At 38.6% G+C, this 21,032-nt stretch overlaps 1 protein-coding gene across 4 annotated transcripts in view; it reads right to left on the reverse strand.

The window, feature by feature from the left end:
• Lrrc7 (leucine rich repeat containing 7) overlaps positions 1-21,032 on the reverse strand; it is a 475,963-nt gene that overhangs the window by 83,970 nt on the left and 370,961 nt on the right. For all 4 annotated transcript variants that reach the window (XM_015993791.3, XM_015993794.3, XM_015993790.3 and 1 more), the window contains 3 exons: positions 6,819-6,948; positions 4,611-4,726; positions 1,017-1,086 (listed from right to left, as the gene is read on the reverse strand). In XM_015993791.3, coding sequence (XP_015849277.1) covers positions 1,017-1,086; positions 4,611-4,726; positions 6,819-6,948 — 316 coding nt within the window. The remainder of the gene's footprint in view (positions 1-1,016; positions 1,087-4,610; positions 4,727-6,818; positions 6,949-21,032) is intronic.

The raw sequence follows: 21,032 nt of genomic DNA on the forward strand, positions 1-21,032 counted from the left end.
AGTTGTGATGATAAGAAATTTTCATAATGTAAGGCTACCACCCCAGCAGCAGAATTCACAGACTCTGGAAATGACCATCTGTAAGGATACGCCAGTGCTATGGAGGTGCCCATAGGAGCTTGAATGGCAATCCAACTTTTTACCAGCAGATGGAAGCAAGGGCCATGATTACCTGAAGAAACACTAACACTCTTAATGCTTGCACTTTAAATTTGTAGGAATCATTTTTAATTTGTAATAAAAGTGCCCAAATAACTAGAAATAGAAACTTGCTGCCCAGGGAATATTGATATATCGAACTGAAGGTGCATTGTTTTTATATGGCCATTCATATTTTGGGGTAGGGGTTTCAAAGATTTAGGAACACAAGAAAAATAATTAGTAGTAAATTCTGCTGAAATGACCCACATAAGCTTTTGAGGCAAAGCATGTGTATCTGTTTCCTGTTATTTTCCAGTTAATAAAATTATTCATTAACATGCAACCCCTGATTCCATTATAATTTATTTTCATGAGTATATAAAAATATCAAGATAACCACAAAAATACTGATGGTAGCTATCACTATATCAGCAAAGATCTTGAATAAAGTTTTAGAATTAAGTTGATCATAATTAAAAGCAGTGAGGAAAAAGGGAGATAGTAGCTTGTAATTCCCTGTAGTGGGGATTGCGGTAATGGCTTTTTAGTTTCTACCTTCAGAGCTATAATTAAAGTGTGTCCTCTAAGGATGTGTGTACTGCCAGGAGCTGAAAAGCCATACAAATCAAAATTTATGTGTTGGATCTCTGACAATGAAGTAGGTATGGAACAGAGGTATTTGACGAGCATGGAGACCATGGCACTCTTTCACCTACACAGTGTATGATGCAACTTTTGTGCAAAAAACCCCATCCAAGCATGAGAATCTATATTTTATAATAGTTGTCAAGTGTATCTACTGGGACTCAGTAAACTAAAGTTTCAATTACACTTCATCTTAGGAACATGATAATTCAGAGCATAAAAGTTTTTACCTGATTGTCGGAAAGCCACAATGCTGCAAGCTCTTTGAGTTTGGTGAATGAGAATGGCAAATTCTTCAACCTGCAGAGACCAGAGTTGTCTCATGGCATGACTACAGATAGCAAAGCTCACTCCAAGACAGTTACACACACTGCTGTGGTGGTTTATTGCTCTCGTTAATCCTTTCTCTTGAATGCCTAGACAATCTTAAAAGAATGAAAATCTCCCTTGTTTGTTCGTGTGTGTGTGTGTGTGTGTGTGGTGCAGTTTTGCTGTGCATGTGAGCCTGTGGAAGTCAGAGGACAATTCTGAGAGTTTTTTCTCTCCTTCCACCATGTAGGTCCTGGGGATCAAACAGGTCATCAGGATTGGAGGCAAGTGCCTTTGTTGAGTCTCTCCCAGGCCCAAAACAACAAAAATCTTTTTAATCTTTTGAATACTTCCTGTAGTATTTAAATAAAATAAAAATCCTGCTAGTACCCATGGTCAGGATCTACAGTGTGCACCCCAATACTAGAGAGATGACAGTTAAGAGAAAGAGATCTTGTTGCTCTGCCTAGGACATGAGTTCAGTTCACAGCCCTCATACCAGGCAGCTCACAACTGCTTTTAACTGCAACTTCAGTAGATCTTCACACATTTCACACACACACACACACACACACACACACACACACACACACACACACACACACACACACAATTAAAACCCCAGTATGTACCCCAAGGCTGCTCCCACTGGTACACACACACACACACACACACAAATAAAAAATACAAATAAAATCTTAAAACCCCTAAAGCTGTTCTCACACCACAGCACTGATCCTCTTTTTCTCATAGCTGGAGTGCACAATGATGCTCTACCAACCCAGGAGAAGTTTCAGCTTGGCCCCTTCTGGAATATGTTTCCTGCTGTGCTTCACTTTATTAAACCCCACAGTTCTTCAGGGCTTAAATCCCATTTTCTCATATAAAAGGTTTTCCTGGGTCCCACTTAATTCCTTCACCCAGTCTAGTCTCAGAGTGCCTTGCACTTGCCTGCACAGAATATGTCACAGCTTTTATATGTGACTATTTTTGTGGTTATTTGTTTATTATTTGATATCCTCATAAAACTGTAGTTTCCAGAAGGGCAAGGACCATGCTGTCTTACATCTAAATCACTTCATAGTTTCCAAAGTAATGCTAATCTCCAGAAATTGTGTTTTCTTCTTTCATCCCTTGCACATTGCACAGTAGACATTAAAAGAAGGAATCTTTAAAAATAGTATTTTGGAGACGTGAAGTTTGGCCTCAGCTGTAGTATTCAGTAAAAATATGGCTTCTGCCTTTGGAAATCCAAGCTGATGAATGCTTGCCTCAGAGTGCTCTTGATGTTTTTGAGCAGTGTGTGATCTGCACATTCTAGCCACCCTGGTTACCATCACCCTCCAAGCTTTACAATGACAACCTCAGGAGGCTTATCCCTGAACATACATTCTACACATAACTTGTATGAAAATTTCCATAAGTCTTTTATATATTGGAATCCTATTAGGTAACTGACAAATGCACTTTTAGAAAAGAAGTGCAAAATGTTATAATGATTAATAAGGACTTAGTTTATGTTCAAAAGTAATCAGGCACTTTCAAATAATTTAGTAAATATGAAAAGAGGTTGACCACCAGTGTAAATTTTAAGGGTGTATGGTAAAGTTCTTAGGGAGACTACCTAAATCTTATGAACTAATTAATATCTGTAAAACATAAATAAGAGCAAAAACAAAGTAGGTATTGACTTATATCACAATTCTTTCTTGGCATACCCATACAAGTTGTTTAAATTCACTTATGTCAGAAAGTATAAAGTAAGATTTACGGGGTCGGTTAGCATTGTTGGTATTATATACAGTTAAATAAAAAGCTGCCACTGAGTGCCATGTCAATGAAACTCATCTAATATTCATGTCATGTTCATCTATGTCCCTGAGGAGTCATCTTGATGCAGTCCTAATGTGCTGTACATAAAGAAGAATGTGATGAGGAGCAGAGGCCTTGTTGCTTTGTATTCCTCCAGTGATCTCTGATGGATGAGCAGGGCCTTGGCTAAGGCATAACCTTGTAGCTGACAGAGGAAAACAGTCACTGTTCCTGGCTACAGTGCCAGACTCTGCCAGTTGATTATTTTAAACACAAAATTGCAATGGTTCACTACTTACGATAGCACTTCTCACTTAACATCCTGTAAGCAGTTCGTTCTCTGTGGCAATGTTAGCTTTGGCCTCAGATTTCACTATGTATTGTCTACCTCCCCTAGCTTGATTCACTGATGGACTAATTAGCTGACAATATTCATTTGGCTATGTTGTAGTTACTGTACTACAGGATGTGTATGATTCTTTTTCTCTGATGAGGTATTTTAAACTTTTGATTTTGAGAGTCTCTGATGTCTTATTCATATATTTCCTCAGCTTCCATAAATGTGTCTGACCCATGGTAAATGCTGAAGTCTGCTAGATTTGCTCAGTAAGGACCATCAACACATCAAAACTTCTATTATGGGTTACTTGTGATGTTTAGTTAGCTTATTTTACATATCATCATTCAGAATGTTTTGGGAAAATGAGTATTTAGGAGAGACTTCTATAGCTTGTCAAGAAGATCCTCTTACCAGGTTGACAAGCACTAGGCCTCACTTAAATAACAAATTCTGTGATGCTTCCCCTGGGTGTTATTAGGATTCATCTTTCTTTGGTGATTTCACTGAATCCAGTAGAAGCCCACCTCTCTGTGGAGTTTCTATGATCATACTTCCTCATCTAGATTACAAGAACTTATTTAAAGATCTAACCAAGGCCTTCTCAGAGGTGACAGTCAAGGCATTGCCTCTTCTGGCAGTCTGTCACTGAACCAGAGGTGGACATGACAGGGTCTCAATGCACAAAACATTGCTGTCACATTGCCGTTTTGGTTTATGAATAAAATAACCCCAAACCTTCTAATAAAGCACTTTATTTTCTTATGTGGGAGCACTGCTTAACTACAAAGACAGTGATTTTTTTTTTAGATTGACATTACTTTTTCTAAAGGAAACTGAAAAACAAATGAAAACTTTTGTGCTTATTAGGAAACTTTTGTGAGTATTCTTTATGACTTCTTAAACTCTGGTCTCTGATGATGCCAGTACAAGGTCTGAGTGACTCATGCTGTCATTCATCTGATAGAATCTGCAGTGACAGGGTTCATGCACTCTGCTCTGTAGCCACTGTGTCAAGACAGAAGCATTGGCCACCGGTATCTACTCTTTCCATTCCTATGAGGACAGTTGTTTTAATAGAAAAGATGGGGAAAAAAGGCAAACTGTAGTTTCATTTTTGTTTCTAGCACCTGCCAGTATAACACATCATAAGAAGAGGGTTCATCCTTTTTTCTGCTCCCTCTTACTCTGAATGTGACTAAATATTATCCATCCTTGCTGCAAAGGACTAACCTGTGGCTTTGTATCAGAGCTGGTTAGTGATACTCTTACCTGTCACTATGTAGACCAGGCTGGCCTCTGGGATTAAAGATGTGCACAGCCATGTCTGGTTCCATAATTTACTTTTATAAAATTATTTACATACCTGTTATCACTCAGATTTAAGACTCGCAGCCTCTGCATCTGCCCAATTTCTTCAGGAAGAAATTCAAGTTTATTGGAGCGTAGAGACATAACGGTGACATTCTTACAGCTGCCAATCTGTAGGTGGCAAAAGGAAGTAGGTTTACAATGTTGGGCTGCCTATTGTCATTCTTGAAGAATAAACAAAAGTATATTTTGGAAAGGAACCACAAAATATGGTTATTCCATATTAGTTTCTCTAGTGTATAAAACAATTTAGGTCACTGATTCTTTCTCCTTTTTTTGAGACAGTGTCTCACATTGTAGTCCAGGCTAACCCAAGACTCAATACTGGTCAGGCTGGCCTTAAACTTGAGGTGGTCCTCCTGAGCACTGAGGTAGTAGGAGTGTGCCACCAAACTTACCCTAGAGATTCCTTTACCATTTTAATGTCTCTTACCACATGAAGTACAGTGTATTTATGACTGACACTTTTATAATCTTGCTCCTTACAGTGATGTATGCTTTTAGTTATGACAGTATGACAGTAGCACATATTTCATATTCTTTCAAATATTAAGAATATTTTTTTTTTTTTTTGGTTTTTCGAGACAGGGTTTCTCTGTGTAGCTTCGCACCTTTCCTGGAACTCACTTGGTAGCCCAGGCTGGCCTCGAACTCACAAAGATCCGCCTGGCTCTGCCTCCCAAGTGCTGGGATTAAAGGCGTGTGCCACCACCGCCCGGCTAAGAATATTTTTTAAATAATGTAAATGTTTAAATGCTTGGTAGCACTGTTGTTTTCACAAAGCATATTATTTTTCTACATTATTACTAATATTGCGGTGCTTAAAACAGGGCAGCACACATATTCAGCAGTACTGGTTTTTTTTTTTTTTTCGAGACAAGGTTTTTCTGTGAAACAGTTCTGGTTGTCCTAGAACTCACTCTGTAGACCAGGCTGGCCTTGAACTCACAGAGATCTGCCTGCCTCTGCCTCCTGAGTGCTGGGATTAAAGGCATGCACCACCGCCTGTCCTTAGCAGTATTTTGATAGTTCCTTAAGCAAACCTGATTTTATGTCACATTACATGGTATTTGCCATTTTTACTAATTTTTTACTCTAAAATAATGGTATATTTATTATTATTCTATTATTGTGGAAACTTTTAGTAGAAAGCTTTAGACTGAAAATACACTTTACATTTTTTCTGGACATTAATAAATAAAATCCAGTTTAGAGATAAAAGAATATCTTCATGATGGGAGAATGTCTTTCTGTATGATGTGAAAAAAATGTTGCTCTGATTGGTTGATAAATAAAGCTGTTTTGCCTATGGCAAGGCAGCTTAGAGGCAGGCAGAAAATCCACAGATCGAGAGGAAGAAGAAAGACAGAGCAGAGGAGATGCTCCCAGCCATGGCCATGAGAAGCAAGATATAAAAGTACTGGTAAGCCACAAACCATGTGGCAAAGTATAGATTTATAGGAATGGGTTCATTTAAGATATAAAAACCAGATAACAGGAAACCTGCCATGGCTATAATTTGAAAACAATATTAGCCTGTGTGTTTATTTGAGTCTAAGTGGCTGCAGGACTGACGGGTGAGAGAGATTTATCCTGACTACGGGCCAGGCAGGACACAGGAAAACTTTCAGCTACATCTTCATGTATCCAGAAACTAAAAAAATGTTGTAAGAAACATCAAGCCTCTCAGACATATTTATAGTAAAACCCATTCTTTTACTTCAGAAGTGGAAACGCAATTATCTTAAGTGCTGTGTAGCTATTTTTTTTTTTTTGATTTTTCGAGACAGGGTTTCTCCGTGTAGCTTTACGCCTTTCCTGCGACTTGCTCTGTAGACCAAGCTGGCCTCTAACTCACAAAGATCTGCCTGCCTCTGCCTCCCAAGTGCTGGGATTAAAGGCGTGCGCCACCACCGCCAGGCGTGTATAGCTATTCTTAAAAGCAAAATAAATAAATGATTTGAATCACATCCCTTAGCACTGATTAACATATTTTTTACTATTCTTTACATGCAAAATTTAGTCAATGCATTGGATGGAGTTTACCACTCAAAAAAGAAATTAGTATATATCTATATAAATGGGCAATGCTTACATATTTTCACAGTTCAACTTATAAATCCACCCTGTGATTGCACTGTTAGGATTTCATTTCAAAACAGAGTCATTGAAAGTTAATGATAGAAAAGAGCTTGATTCTCACTTCTCTGGGCAACTCTGGGAGGAAATTCTCATCGACTGCTAAGGTTCGCAGGCTGTGCAGGTAGCCAATGGTGGAAGGAAGGGATTCCAGCTCATTGCAGCTGCAGTCAAATTCTTCTAATAAAGATAAGCTGAGAAGATAAAACACAGTAGTTTTAGATATTCTAAAAGGTTACACGATAAAGAAAAGGTTTAGAAAAAGCCACATGTCCAAATTCGCCAAATATTATTAAAGTAGGATGGCGCAATACTATATAAGTCAATCTAGTTAGCAAGTACAGTGAAATGGATCAAATACCATCACACGCATGGCTGCATTTGCCATTAACTGAGCTACTTGAGCTGACACAAAAGATGGTGTGTTTACAACTTAGATGTCATTGACAGGAGGAGATTTGGAGTGAGCACCTGTAATTGGAGGGGCAGAAGACAAGAGAGAATGAGGGGTAAGCTGCTCTAGATTTTACTAAGCACCTTAGAGGTTAGACCCTCAGTAATAGCCCCCCACAACAACTATATACGATATCTATCTTTAAAATTCATCTTGCAGATGAGGAAATTGAGGCTTACAGAGGCTAAGGAATGTTCTTCCAGTCACACAAAGCAGGAAATCTGGGGCTGAAGCAATGACAATACAGCTTGTTGGACTCCATCATCCCACCTGTCAGGCAGGACAAGTCCAACATGGAAGTATTTGCCATTTGAATTACACAGTATTATAAAATATACCAAGTTTTACACAATGGCTTAGATTTCAGTGTCTCTTGTAATAATGGGCCATTTCCTTTCCAGGATCAGCATGTGAAATTGAATAAGAGGCATTGTCTTCAAATGGGCACAGCTCTTCAGTTTGTTCCGGTCTGCAGCACTGCACACGTGGTCATATCAGCCTGTCCTTAGAAAAGAATTGTGGGAATGCACTATGAAATTATTATGAGGAAACAAGATGATCTATCCCGTTTTGTCATAAGTTGGAGATAAAGAGGGCCTGGTCCAGCGCAAGTGAGCAATACTGAAGCTGCCACTGATATTTAATGCACCACTAGAGGAAAGGGTTCCCAAGGGTGAAGAGGCCATCATTACAGAAGGAAAGATGAACTAGTTGGAGTAAGGTTGAGGAATTGTCTTCCTCTTTTACACATTGAGACTCACTAGCTTCAATGAGGCTCACTTCAATCACTTAGCCAGCAAGAACATGAAGCACAGAGCTGAAATCAGTCACATTTGTGTCCCAGCTCTGTCCTTTACCAGATGCATGATTGTGAGAGTTCAAAGATTACCACAGCCCCAAAGGCTAAGCTGTTTCATTTACCTCCCAGGCAAAGGGACACACTAGGAAAGAGATGAATAAATTGTGCTCTGAGGATGAAAAGTCACAGACAAGGCAGGCAGTGAGAGTGGGTCCCCAAGACTTACATGGCAGGAACTCCAGAGTGAGTTTAATAGTCTGAGTGTAGCTTGGAAGCCAAGCCCAGTCCAGAGTTCAGAAGATAGCTGGTGTCTTTCTGTTCAGTGTCATCATGGCCCCTGACCCTACAGGTATATGAGCCTTCTAAGAACCAAAGGTTTCTGTCAAGGACCTAGGGCCATATTCTCAGAAAATAGTCACAGAGTTATAGTTTTTTTTTTTTAAGAAAAAAAATAAGCAGTGTATTTAGCTGACTTAAAGGCAATGTTAAACAACTTAAAGAGTAAGCTGAGATCCCCATTTCTTTCTTTCATATACATGTTCAGAGGTCAGTGTTGAGTGGCAGTAAGGTACCCATCGATTTGAGGGTTTTTGTTATAAAGCTATCATGCTTCAGCAGACAACACTAGACCCTCAACAACACCTTTCAAATCTCAGCAACTTTCTTTTTAACTGCATGGGGCATAGCAGTTTCTTCCATCTAAAAATCACAATGTGAATAATGATCAGTGTCAGGATTGATGACTAGCCATCACTTTTGAGGTCCCACTGTGACCAGCCATGTGCCTTTGTGGTAAGTTCACACACAAATAGCAAAACAGATAGTTCTATTGGTTTCTTGTCTGGCAGCAGTAGGCAGACACTTGGGCAAATTATTTGATTGTTAAAACATTACTACTAGGGCTGTTTGAAAACTGCTTGTCATTCAAGCATGAGGGTTTGAGTTAAATTCCTGACACCCACATCAAAAGGTAGGAATTATGGGGCATACTGGTAATCCTGGCACTGGTGGTGCAGAAACAGGAGGACACCTCAAGTTTGATGGCCAACCTATCTAGTCTAGTTGGTGAGCTATAGATAATTAAGGGGCCCTGCTTCCAAAAACATGGTGCACAGCTTCTGAAGAAGAACACTCAGAGCTGACCTGGTCTTTGTATGAGCATATGGGCTTGCACTACCCCACAAATGTAGTGACATAGGCATAATATATATTCCCAACATGAGTGCAGTACAACAGAAACTTCTGGTGCATGGTGGAAATAACTCTGAAACATTTGAATAGAACACAAATAGAACTATAGGAGAAATAACTGACCCAGGTCTGTTGACACCATTAGAGAACCTTAGGTGGGCTGTTAGAGGCTCTTCATGAGGGCAAAGTAACACGTATCGTAGAGGTGATCCAGAAGATGGGATGCTGGTACGGGACTTTATCTGAGAGGTACTCTCAGAGATATGTCATGATGAGACCACAAAGAATTAAGTTTTGGAAATGGATCCAAACTTCTTTAGAAAGACAGTAAACCACTGAGGCAAAGAAAAAATGTTGGCTCATGTGTATCAAACCCATTGGTCAAAATCTTCCTTTAATTCTCAATGTTCTTAATGCATAATGTACTAAGTAAATATTAGACTTACTATTTTCCACTTTCTTAGTATTTAATTTCACAACAGACCTAAAAAAAGAGTTTTTGTTGAAAAGTCATGCAACAGTGTCAAAATGCATCACTTTTATGGCCCCAGTTATAATGTGATTTATGCTGAGAAATACGTATTTGATATTCTGATAGTCAGTCAACTCCTGGCACAGAGCTCCTAAAACTCTTTGTGTGGCCAAAGCCGAAGTGTCTTTTGGATACTAATAAGAAAACTTATGACTGAGGATTCTGGCACAGCTTCAGAAGAGGGGGAAGGCAATCATGTGATTTTAGGGTTAGAATGTCCAGCCACCCCTGACCTCTGAGAAGGGGAGAAAGGCTGAAGTTGAGCTCTTCACTAAAGCACAATGACATAATCAATCATGTTTACCAAATAAAGTCTCAATAAAACCCCAAAAGGATATGTTCACAGAGCTTACAACTGCTGACTGTATGAAGCTATTGGAAGGAGGTGTGGCAGAGAGGCACTGGGGTTCTGTGTCCCTTTAAAAATATCTTTCCTTGTAAGCCTTCTCATGTGGCTGTTCATCTGTGCCCTTGCAATATAACTTACAACCCTTTCCCAATTTCTCTGAGCCATTCCAAAAAAAAAAAAAAAACCAAAACAAAACAAAAAACAAAACCAAACAAACCAAAAAAGCAAAACCAAAACCAAACAAAACCCCCAAAACAAAACAAAACAAAAAATAACAAACAAACAAAGAAGCATGACAACAGTGAAAACAGTGGACACAAGGAGTGAGTTCCAAGAGCTCCCTGTTCATTATTCAGGGTTTGTGATTGATCCCTAGTAGGAGGGCAGTCTTTTGGAACTGAGCCCTTATCTGTGTCTTATGATTCTGACTAAAGATATATGGGTCTGAATTGAGTTGTTGTAGCACCACAATCTGGGTCCTCTAACAGTTGAAGAACTATTTGGTGTGGCAAGAGACCACGCATTCCAGTCAACATTCCTGTTCTGTGTTGTGTGTTCAGACAGAATACAGAAGCAAAAGCACTTTCCCCCCTATACAGGGCCATGCTATCATGCAACTGAAGTCTTTCTTTATTAAAAAGATTCTTTACCCCATGCAATGGACAGAATAAATTAAGAGCCTGGCAGTTATTTGGGATCTTTGGGTTATGAATTAGAGCTGGTGAGGACAAATACTTATTTTTCAATGATCTCTGAAATTTCCAAATTTTAAACCCATAACATATAAAGGCAGCTTTTTTTTTTTTTTTTTTAATTTAAACTGTTTGGCTTAATGGCTCAGGCTTCTAGCTATCTAGTTCTTTTTTTTTTTTTCCATCACAGGCAATTTATTTTGTTCTATTCATTCACAGTTAATACAGAAAATACTTGGAAACATTTCCATGTAATATTTGACACAGAAATAATCAAATAGAAGTATACAATGTTGACAGGAGGCAGTACATTTATAATTTATAACCCCAAATGTATTTATAAATTAGAAATGGAAAGATCTACAAATGAAATTATGAAGGTTCACCAAAGTCATTTAATCTGTCAGTTTCTCATTCATTTTTATGTCTTAATAATATTCTATTGTATGAATAAGCCACATTTTATTTCTCTCCAGTATTTGATAGCTATTTGAGTTGTTTTAACTTTTTTACTATTAGCAACACACTGCTGTAAACCTTCATGTACATGTTTCATAGGTGCACATTTTCAGTAGTTTGAGGTTATATTCCTAAGGGTAGAATTGTTGAGTAACAGAGTAACAATGTTTTGCATTTTGGCCAACCACCAGACCGTTTTGCCAAAGTGGCACACCATTTTACAATCTCACCAAATCCTTATTTTTAAGGCTCTGATTTTTGTACAAAAGCATTCAATCATTCTGTCAGACCAAACCAGGAAAAGTAAGCTATAGTTCAGAGCTGTTCTATTCCATTTACTATGCAAAGCCAATCTTGGCGTTTGCAACTCTCAGCCCTTTTGAGTATTCTTGCAGTGTTCACCTTTTCCTCCACCACTTTTTTTTTCTTCTTTTTTTCTGGTTTATTTCTATCTATTACAAATGTATAAAAAAATCCTCCATCAACACTACTGATAGCAGCAGAACCTTGAGAAATATACCTTTGGTTTGCCTCAGAAAAGGAACACATATTGTACTGTAAAGTTTATAAAATTGGCGCAAAACATTGTAATAATGTTACAATACCAGTTTTAAGAGTTCAGTGACTAATGGGGAGCCGATGGGATACATGCAGAACTGTGAAAGCGATCTCACTTAGCCGGCTGTACACGTAGACTGTAAATCTACATTCAGATCATTTCTGAACTACGACTATCATCTCAGTTTATCTGTTGAGGTCAACCAGGAAACCCTAGAATATACCTTGATTTTTGCAAAAAAACAAAATAGGGGAAGGGGTTTCTTCAGCATTTCAGTCCACGAGTAACAGTATCCTAACAGGCAAAGTATTCTCTCACTGTCAACATAGAATGAACTGCTGCTGGAGGTCAACTTGGGCTTTAATTTGCATTAGCACTTACATGCATAGTAGTCCAAGTTGTTGACCTCATGACTTTAAAAAGTAACTCTAAAAAAGTAAAATGGCCCTTCTTGGAAGACTAAAGAAAGACATCCAGCCACAGTTGTAAAAAGTCTCATCAAAACAATATACCCTTTTATAAATTACGCCTCAATTAAAAAAAAAAGTAGCCCCAAATAAGAAGCAGCTCTGAAAAAGAAAATATAACTTAAGATATTTGAAAAAAACAAGGTGAATACAGGTTCAAAAGTAATTAAGATATATTTTCTTAAGGCTATCTAGAATTAGGCTTTAAAGAATTCTACCATTTCAAGTTTACCACTAGTTACTAGATACCTATTTACAAACAAGATATTCACCTTTTTTGTTCCTTTATCAAGAGAAAAATCTACCTTCAGACTATGAGAGTGGTGATGGGGAGGGACTAGAAAACAAGATTCAAACAATCCCATGCAAATATCACATTTTTCAAATGGAAGAACTCCCAAACTGCACTAGAAGTTCCAATCACTAAGACACTTTCCATTGAAATGATTTAAGTACAACTACATGGCACCAAGGTTTAGGCCTAATATAGGCCTGACAACCAAGTCCTTGTTTTCTGGAAGAAAGGCCTCAAAAGTCCCACTCAATTCCATATAACAATACTTCAAAGATCAATTAGGTTTTCCTTTCCTTAATATTTTTGTTTTTGACTTCTAATCCTAAAGACTAGATTAAAACTTAGCTCATTTCTCAGAAGGCATTGCTTCCCTTTACTCTATGAAAGAGTCCACCAAGACCTCTTCCTCAAAACCATCTAGCCCCCAGCCTCCAGCCTTTGCTTGTGATGCATCTTTCTCAACATCCTGAAAAGGTAATGTAGGTAAAACATGCTCATAAACATTAAAACTAGTTGTTAGAAAGATGTAACTAGCTTTATAATTTAAGTTTTAAAGCATAAATACTTGCAGCTTAATCTGCACTGACAATGATTGTCGAAGCCTAGAATTCAACATTTACAAATTCTCATTCACACACACAAAACACACTATTATCACACAACTTGTGTCTTGAGAGAATCTTCTGCTTTTTAAATCTTTGGCCTCCCAGTCAATCCCAAATTCAACCAACTTTTCTGAGTTCTGGTAGTTACCTGGACCACTGAGGCATTGCCTCTTCTTCTCTTTTGAAACATCCTTTTTCTCTAGATATTAGGATAGCTACACCAGCTTGTTTCTTCTGTGATGTATGTTGGTGTGGGATTATCTATTGCTTGATTTTTCATGGATGTGTTTAGCTTCTTTGGGTTGAATTTTCCCTTCTAGTGCTTTCTGTAGGGCTGGGTTTGTAGACAGGTATTGATTAAATCTGGTTTTATCCTGGAATATTTTGTTTACTCCGCCTATGGTGATTAAGAGTTTTGCTGGGTATAATAGTCTGGGTTGGCATCCATGGTCTCTTAGTGTCTGCATGAGATTTGTCCATGATCTTCTAGCTTTCATAGTCTCTATTGAGTAGTCTGGTGTTATTCTGATGGGTTTACCTTTATATGTTACTTGGTCTTTTTCCTTTGCGGCTCTTAGTATTTTTTCTTTGTTCTGTGCGTTTAGTGTTTTGATTATTATGTGGCGAGGGGACTTTTTTTTTGGATCCAGCCTATTCGGTGTTCTGTAAGCTTCTTGTATCTTCATATGTATTTCTTTCTTTAGGTTAGGAAAGTTTTCTTCTATAATTTTGTTGAATATATTTTCTGTGCCTTTGAGTTGGTATTCTTCTCCTTCTTCTATCCCTATTATTCTTAGGTTTGGTCTTTTCATGGTGTCCCAAATTTCCTGGACGTTTTGTGTTATGACTTTTTTGTCTTTAGTGTTTTCTTTGACTGACGAATCTATTTTCTCTATCATGTCTTCAGTGTCAGAGATTCTCTGTTCCATCTCTTGCAATCGGTTGGTTATGCTCGTTTCTGTAGTTCCTGTTCGTTTTGTCAGGATTTCTATTTCCAGCATTCCCTCAGCATGTGTTTTCTTTATTGTCTCAAATTCATTTTTCAGATCTTGGAATGTTTCTTTCATCTGTTTAATTGCTTTTTCTTGGCTTGATTTGATTTCTTCCCATTTTTTGTTCGTTTTTTCTTCCATTTCTTTAAGGGAGTTTTTAATTTCCTCTCTAATGGAGTTTTTCATTTCCTCTTTAAGGGAAGTTTTTATTTCCTCTTTAAGAGAGTTTTTCATTTCCTCTTTAAGGAAAGTTTTTATTTCCTCTTTAAGGTAGTTTTTCATTTCCTCTTTAAGGAAAGTTTTTTTTTTTTTTTTTTTTTTTTTTTTTTTTTTTTTTTTTTTTTTTTGGTTTTTCGAGACAGGGTTTCTCTGTGTAGCTTTGCGCCTTTCCTGGAGCTCACTTGGTAGCCCAGGCTGGCCTCGAACTCACAGAGATCCGCCTGCCTCCACCTCCCGAGTGCTGGGATTAAAGGCGTGCGCCACCAACGCCCGGCTAGGAAAGTTTTTATTTCCTCATTGAGGGAATGTTTTATTTCTTCTTTAAGGGCCTCTATCATCTTCTTAAAGTCATTTTTAGGGTCGATCTCTTCTGTTTCTTCTGTCATGGTATATTTAGGTCTTGCAGGTGTAGAATCACTAGGTTCTTATGTTGCCATATAGGTCTTTATGTTGTTGCCTGTATTTTTGCACTGGCGTCTACTCATCTTTTCCTCTGTGCGGTGCAGGTGGTGTCTGTGTCTGAGAGTGCCTCTCTTGTTCTAATTTTTAGTCTTGGTTTAGTAGGGGTTCTTGGTTAAATTGGTGCTATTGGGCTGTTTCTTCAGGGACAGCTGATTTCAGTCAGTGAATTATATGCTTATGATTCTCGTGATCTGGTTTGGTGACTGGGTAGCGCCTTCTTCTGTGTTCCCAGGTCACGTTTTGTTCATTTGTCAACTCCTCAGCTGATCTTGTTTCTTCAGACTTCAAACTGTAGGCATCTGAATCCTCTCCCAGATGGGTTTCAGCTGAGCAGGGTAGTCTCACCTCCAAGTTGTTGGGTTTCACAGGATCAGCAGTTGGGCCCTGGGTTGTCCCCAGACAGAGTGTCCAGACTCACCCTGGTTCCGACCCACGGAGATAGCCTCTTCCCCAGGTGTTGGGGCTAGGGGTGTCCCCGTTCCAAGCTGTGTCCGCCCCTCTCCGTCCCCGGGCCTGTCCACCCCTGTGGCCCACCGCCACAGGCCCATCTGCGTCCACTTGTCTCCACCGCTGGGCCTGTATGTCCCTGTCAGCTGCCGCTGGGTCTGTGTACCTCTGCGGGCGGCCAATGTCTCTGCCGGCTGCCGCCGCGGGCCTGTATGTCTCTGCCGGCTGCCGCCGCGGGCCTACCTACCTCTGCTTGTCACTGCTGCTAGGCCCATCCACCTCTGCGAACTGCCACGGGGCCTGTATGTCTCTGCTGGTTGCCGCTGGGCCTGTATGTCCCTGTCAGCCGCTGCCAACGGGCCCTTCCACCTCCGCGAGTCGCCGACCTGCGTCCGCCTGTCTGCACCGCATGGCCTGTTCACCTCTGTGGGCCGCCGCCAGGCCTGAATGTCTCTGTCGGCTACCGCCACCGGCCCGTCCACCTCCGTCTGCTTATCTCTGCCACAGGGCCTGTACACCTCTGTGGGCCGCTGCTGGGCCTGAATGTCTCCGCCAGCTGCCGCTGGGCCTAAATGTCCCTGTCAGCCACTGCCGCCGGACCCGTCTACCTCCGCGGGCCGCTGCCACAGGCCTACCTGCGTCTGCTTGTCTCCGCCATCTTGAATCTGCTATCTCGGCAGCTTGTTTTTACACTAAAGGTGTTTTAATACAGCCTCTTTTATAAAATCAGTTACTCATATTTTATTAGGTACCACTGATATTAATAAAAATGAAGTATAAAGAACAGACAAAATAGAGAACAGATAAGAGGCCCACCTGCCCTCAGAACCCTCCCACACACCCAGTTCAGAGCTGAAACCCAAGCCACTGACACTCCTTCCCACCTATTCCCACTGCCATGCCCCAGCCCCTACACAGGCAGATACTTGCTGATCAGGTGCATCGCACTGGCTGCCAGAAATACAGACCACAAAAATCAGAAGACCAAAGAGGAAAGAGAGACCAAGGAACAAAATACCCATTCAGTAAAGACAAACTCAAAAATCAGCACCTAGACCTATATTCATCCCAAACCCAGATGCCTAGATGTCAGTGTAGGAACACAATCAACAACATCCAAGGCAAGATAGCCCCACCAGAGCCCAGCTATCCTACAACAGCAAGAACTGAATATTCCAAAACAGCTGAAGCATAAGAAAATGAACTTAAAACCAAGTTGATGATGATGAAAGAGGTCCTTAAAGAGAAAAATGAATAAATCCCTTAAAAATCCAGGAAAACACAAACAAACAATGGGAAGAAATGAATAAATCCCTTAAAGAAAACTAAGAAAGCCAAGAAAAAAATAAACAAACAGGAGAAGGAAATGAATAAAATTGTTCAAAACCTGAAAATGGGAATAGAACAATAAAAAAACCACAAACTGAGGGAACCCTAGAGATGAAAAATCTAGGTAAGCAAATAGGAACTACAGACGCAAGCATCACCAACCAAGTACAAGAGGTAGAAGAGAGAATCTCAGGCATAGAAGATATGATAAAAGAAATTGATATATCAGTCAAAGAAAATGTTAAATCTAAAAAATCCTGACCCAAAACATCCAGCAAATCTGGGGCACTTTGGAAAGACCAAACCTAAGAAGCCTAGAAATAGAAGGAGGAGAAGAATCTTGTCCAAAGCTCAGATTTTTTTTTTTTTTTTTTTTTTTTTTTGGTTTTTTGAGACAGAGTTTTTCTGTGTAGCTTTGGATCCTGTCCTGGATCTCATTCTGTAGACCAGGCTGGCCTCGAACTCACAGATATCTGTCTGTCCCTGCCTCTTGAGTGTTGGGATTAAAAGTGTGTACCACCACCACGTGGCTTCAGAAAATATTTTTAACGAAATCATTGAAGAAAATTTTCATAACCTTAAGAAGGACCTGACTATAAAGATACAAGAAGCTTATAGAATACCAGATAGATTGGATCAAAACACTAAACATATAGAACAACGAAAGATTATTAAAAACTACAGAGGAAAAGGGCTAAGTAACATATAAAGGTAGACTTATTAGAATTACACTTGACTTCTCAATGGAGACTCTAAAAGCCAGAAAGGCCTAGACAGATGTCTTAGAGACTTTAAGAGACCATAGATGCCAGCCAAGACTAATATGTTCAGCAAAACTTTCAATTACCATAGAAGGAGAAAACAAGATATTCCATGACAAAGTCAAATTTAAGCAATATTTATCCACAAATCCATCCTGACAAAAGGTGCTACAAGAAAATTCTAACCCAAGGAGGTTAACTACGTCCATAAAAACACAGGAAATAAGTAATCTCACACCAATAAAACCAAAAGAAGGGAAACACACACACACACACACACACACACACACACACACACACAAACACACAAAACCACCAACAAAATAACAGGAATTAACAATCATTGGTCATTAGTATTTCTCAATATCAACCGACTTAATTCCCCAATAAAAAGGCAGCCTAACAAAATGGATATAAAAACAGGATTCGTGCTTCTGCTCCATACAAGAAACACATCTCAACATCAAAGATAGACATTATTTCAGAGTAAAGGACTGAAAAAAGATTTTCTAAGCAAATGAACCCAAGAAGCAAGCTGCAGTAGCTATTCTAATATCTAACAAAATAGACTTCCAACCAAAATTAATCAAAAGAATGGGATGAAGGACACTTCCTACTTATCAAAGAAAAAACCCACCAAGATGATGTCTCAATTTTTAACATCTAAGCTGTAAATGCAATGGCACCCATATTTATCAAAGAAATATTGATAAAGCTTGAATCACACATCAAATCTCACACATTAATAGTGGGAGATTTCAGAACCCCTATATCACTAATGGATAGGTCATCTAGACAAAAACTGAACAGAGAAATAATGGAGTGAACAGACATTATGAACCGAATGGACCTAGCAGATATCTACAGAACACTTCATTCAAACAGAAAAGAACATGCCTTCGTACATCATGGAATTTTCTCCAAAATAGATCACACATTCAGTCACAAAGCAAGTCTCAACTGATAAAAGAAAATTCAAATAAACCTATCAGACCACCGTGGATTAAATCTGGATTTCAACAAAACCAGAAAGCCTACAAACTTTCTACTGAATGACTTCAGGGTCAAGACTGTAGTAAAGAAAGAAATTAAAATGTCCTAGAATTCAATGAAAATGAATGCACAACATACCCAGACTTATAGGACACAATAAAAGCTGTACTAAGAGGAAAGTTCATAGCACTAAGTGCCTTCATAAAGAAATTGAAGTGATTTCATATTAGCAACTTAACAGCACACCTGAAAGCTCTAGAAGTAGATGGCAGGAAATAACCAGGGGCTGAAATCAATAAAATAGAAACAAAGAGAACAGTACAAAGAATTGATAAAACAAAGAGTTGGTTCTTTGAAGAAATGAACAAGATGGACAAACTCTTATCCAAACTAATTAAAATTCACAGAATATCCAAATTAACAAAATCAGAAACAAAAATGGGGACATAAAAACAGACACTGAGGAAATCCAAAGAATCATTAGGTCACACTTCAAAAACTTAAACTTTGCAAAATTGGAAAAAAAAAAAAACTAAAAGAAATGGTTAATTTTTCTTTCTTTGGTAAGTGGATACCACTTACCAAAGTTGAATTAAAGTCAGATAAACAGTTTAAATAGATCGATAACCCTTAAGGAAATAGAAACAGTCATTAAAATTCTAGCAATTAAAAAAAAAAGCCCAGGGCCAGATAGTTTTATCGCAGAATTCTATAAGGCCTTCAAAGAAGAGGTAATACCAATACTCCTCAAATTATTCTACAAAAAGAAACAGAAGGAACATTGTCAAATTCATTTTATGGGACCACAGTCACCCTAATACTCAAACCACACAAAGATTCAACAAAGAAAGAGAATTGCAGACTTATTTCCCTAATAAACATTGATGTAAAACACTCAATAAAATACTTGCAAACCAAATCCTGGAACACATTAAAAGGATCATACACCATGATTAAGTAAGCTTCATCCCAGAGATGCAGGGATGCTTCAACATTCAAAAATATGTCCATGCCATCCACCACATAAACTAAAAGAAAAAAGCACATGATCATCTCACCAGATGCAGAAAAAGCTTGTGACAAAATCCAACACCCATTCATGATAAAAGTCTTGGAGAGGTCAGGGATATAAGGAACATACCTAAACATAATAAAGGCAATTTACTGCAAGCCTATAGCTAACTTAAAATTAAATAGAGAGAAATTCAAAGCAGTTCCACTAAAATCAGGGACAAGACAAGGCTGTCCACTCCCTTCATATCTACCCAACATAGTACTTGGTTCTAACTAGAACAATAAGAAATTAAAGGAGATCAAGGGCATACAAATTGGAAAGGAAGAAGTCAAAGAATCCCTATTTTTAGATGGTATGATAGCATACATAAAGGACCACTCAAATTCTACCAGGGAACTACTACAGCTGATAAACTCTTTCAGTGAAGTGGTTGGATATAAGATTAACTAAAGAAAAAAAATCAGTAGCCCTCCTACATACAAATGATAAATGGGCTGAGAAAGAGTCAGTGAATCAACACCCTTCACAATAGCCTCAAATAATATAAAATATTTTGGTATAATCTAACCAAGCAAAAGAAAGACCTGTATGACAAGAACTTCAAGTTTTTGAAAAAAGAAATTGGAGAAGATATCAGAAGATGGAAAGATCTTCCAAGCTCATAGACCAGTAGCATTGACAAAGTAAAAATGGCCATCTTACCAAAAGCAATCTACAGATTCAGTGAAATCCCCATTAAAATTCCAACATAATTCTTTACAAACCTTGGAAGAACAATACTCAACTTCATATGGAGAAACTAAAAACCCAGGATAGCTAAAACAATCTTATAAATAAAAGAACTTCTGGAGGAATCACCATCCCTGATTTCAAGCTCTACTACAGAGCAATGGTAATAAAAACCATATGGTTTTGGCACTAAAATGGACAGGTGGACAAATGGAATGGAATCAAAGACCCACACATAAATCCACACACTTATGGACACCTGATTTTTGACAAAGAAGCCAAAATTATACAATGGAAAAAAAAACATCTTCAACAAATGGTGCTGGCATAACTAGATATCAGCATGTAGAAGAATGCAAATAGGTCTATCACCCTGCACAAAACTCAAGTCTAAGTGGATCAAAGGCCTCAACATAAATCCAGATACACTGAACATAATAGAAGAGAAGAGAAAGTGGGAATTAGTCTTGAACACATTGATACAGGAGACAACTTCCTGAACAGAATACCAACAGTGCAGGCACTAAGATCAACAATTAATAAATGGTTCCTCAAGAAATTGTAAAGTTTCTGTAAGGTAAAGTACACCATCAATAGGCCAAAACATCAGCCTACAGAATGGGAAAAGATCTTCACCAACCCCACATCTGACAGAGGGCTGATCTCCAAAATATATAAAAAATTCAAGAAACTAGACATCAACAAATGAAATAATCCAGTTAAAAATGGAGTACAGATCTAAATAGAGAATTCACAACAGAGGAATCTCAAATGGCTGAGAAACACTTAAAGAAATGTCCATTATTATCCTTAGCCATCAGGGAAATACAAATAAAACTGACTCTGAGATTCCATCTTATACCTGTCAGAAGGACTAAGATCAAAAACATACATGACAGCTTATGCTGGAGAGGATGTGGGCAAGGGGA

The sequence above is a fragment of the Peromyscus maniculatus genome, chromosome 6 (assembly GCF_049852395.1).
Source record: "Peromyscus maniculatus bairdii isolate BWxNUB_F1_BW_parent chromosome 6, HU_Pman_BW_mat_3.1, whole genome shotgun sequence".
NCBI classification, from domain to species: Eukaryota; Metazoa; Chordata; class Mammalia; order Rodentia; family Cricetidae; genus Peromyscus; species Peromyscus maniculatus.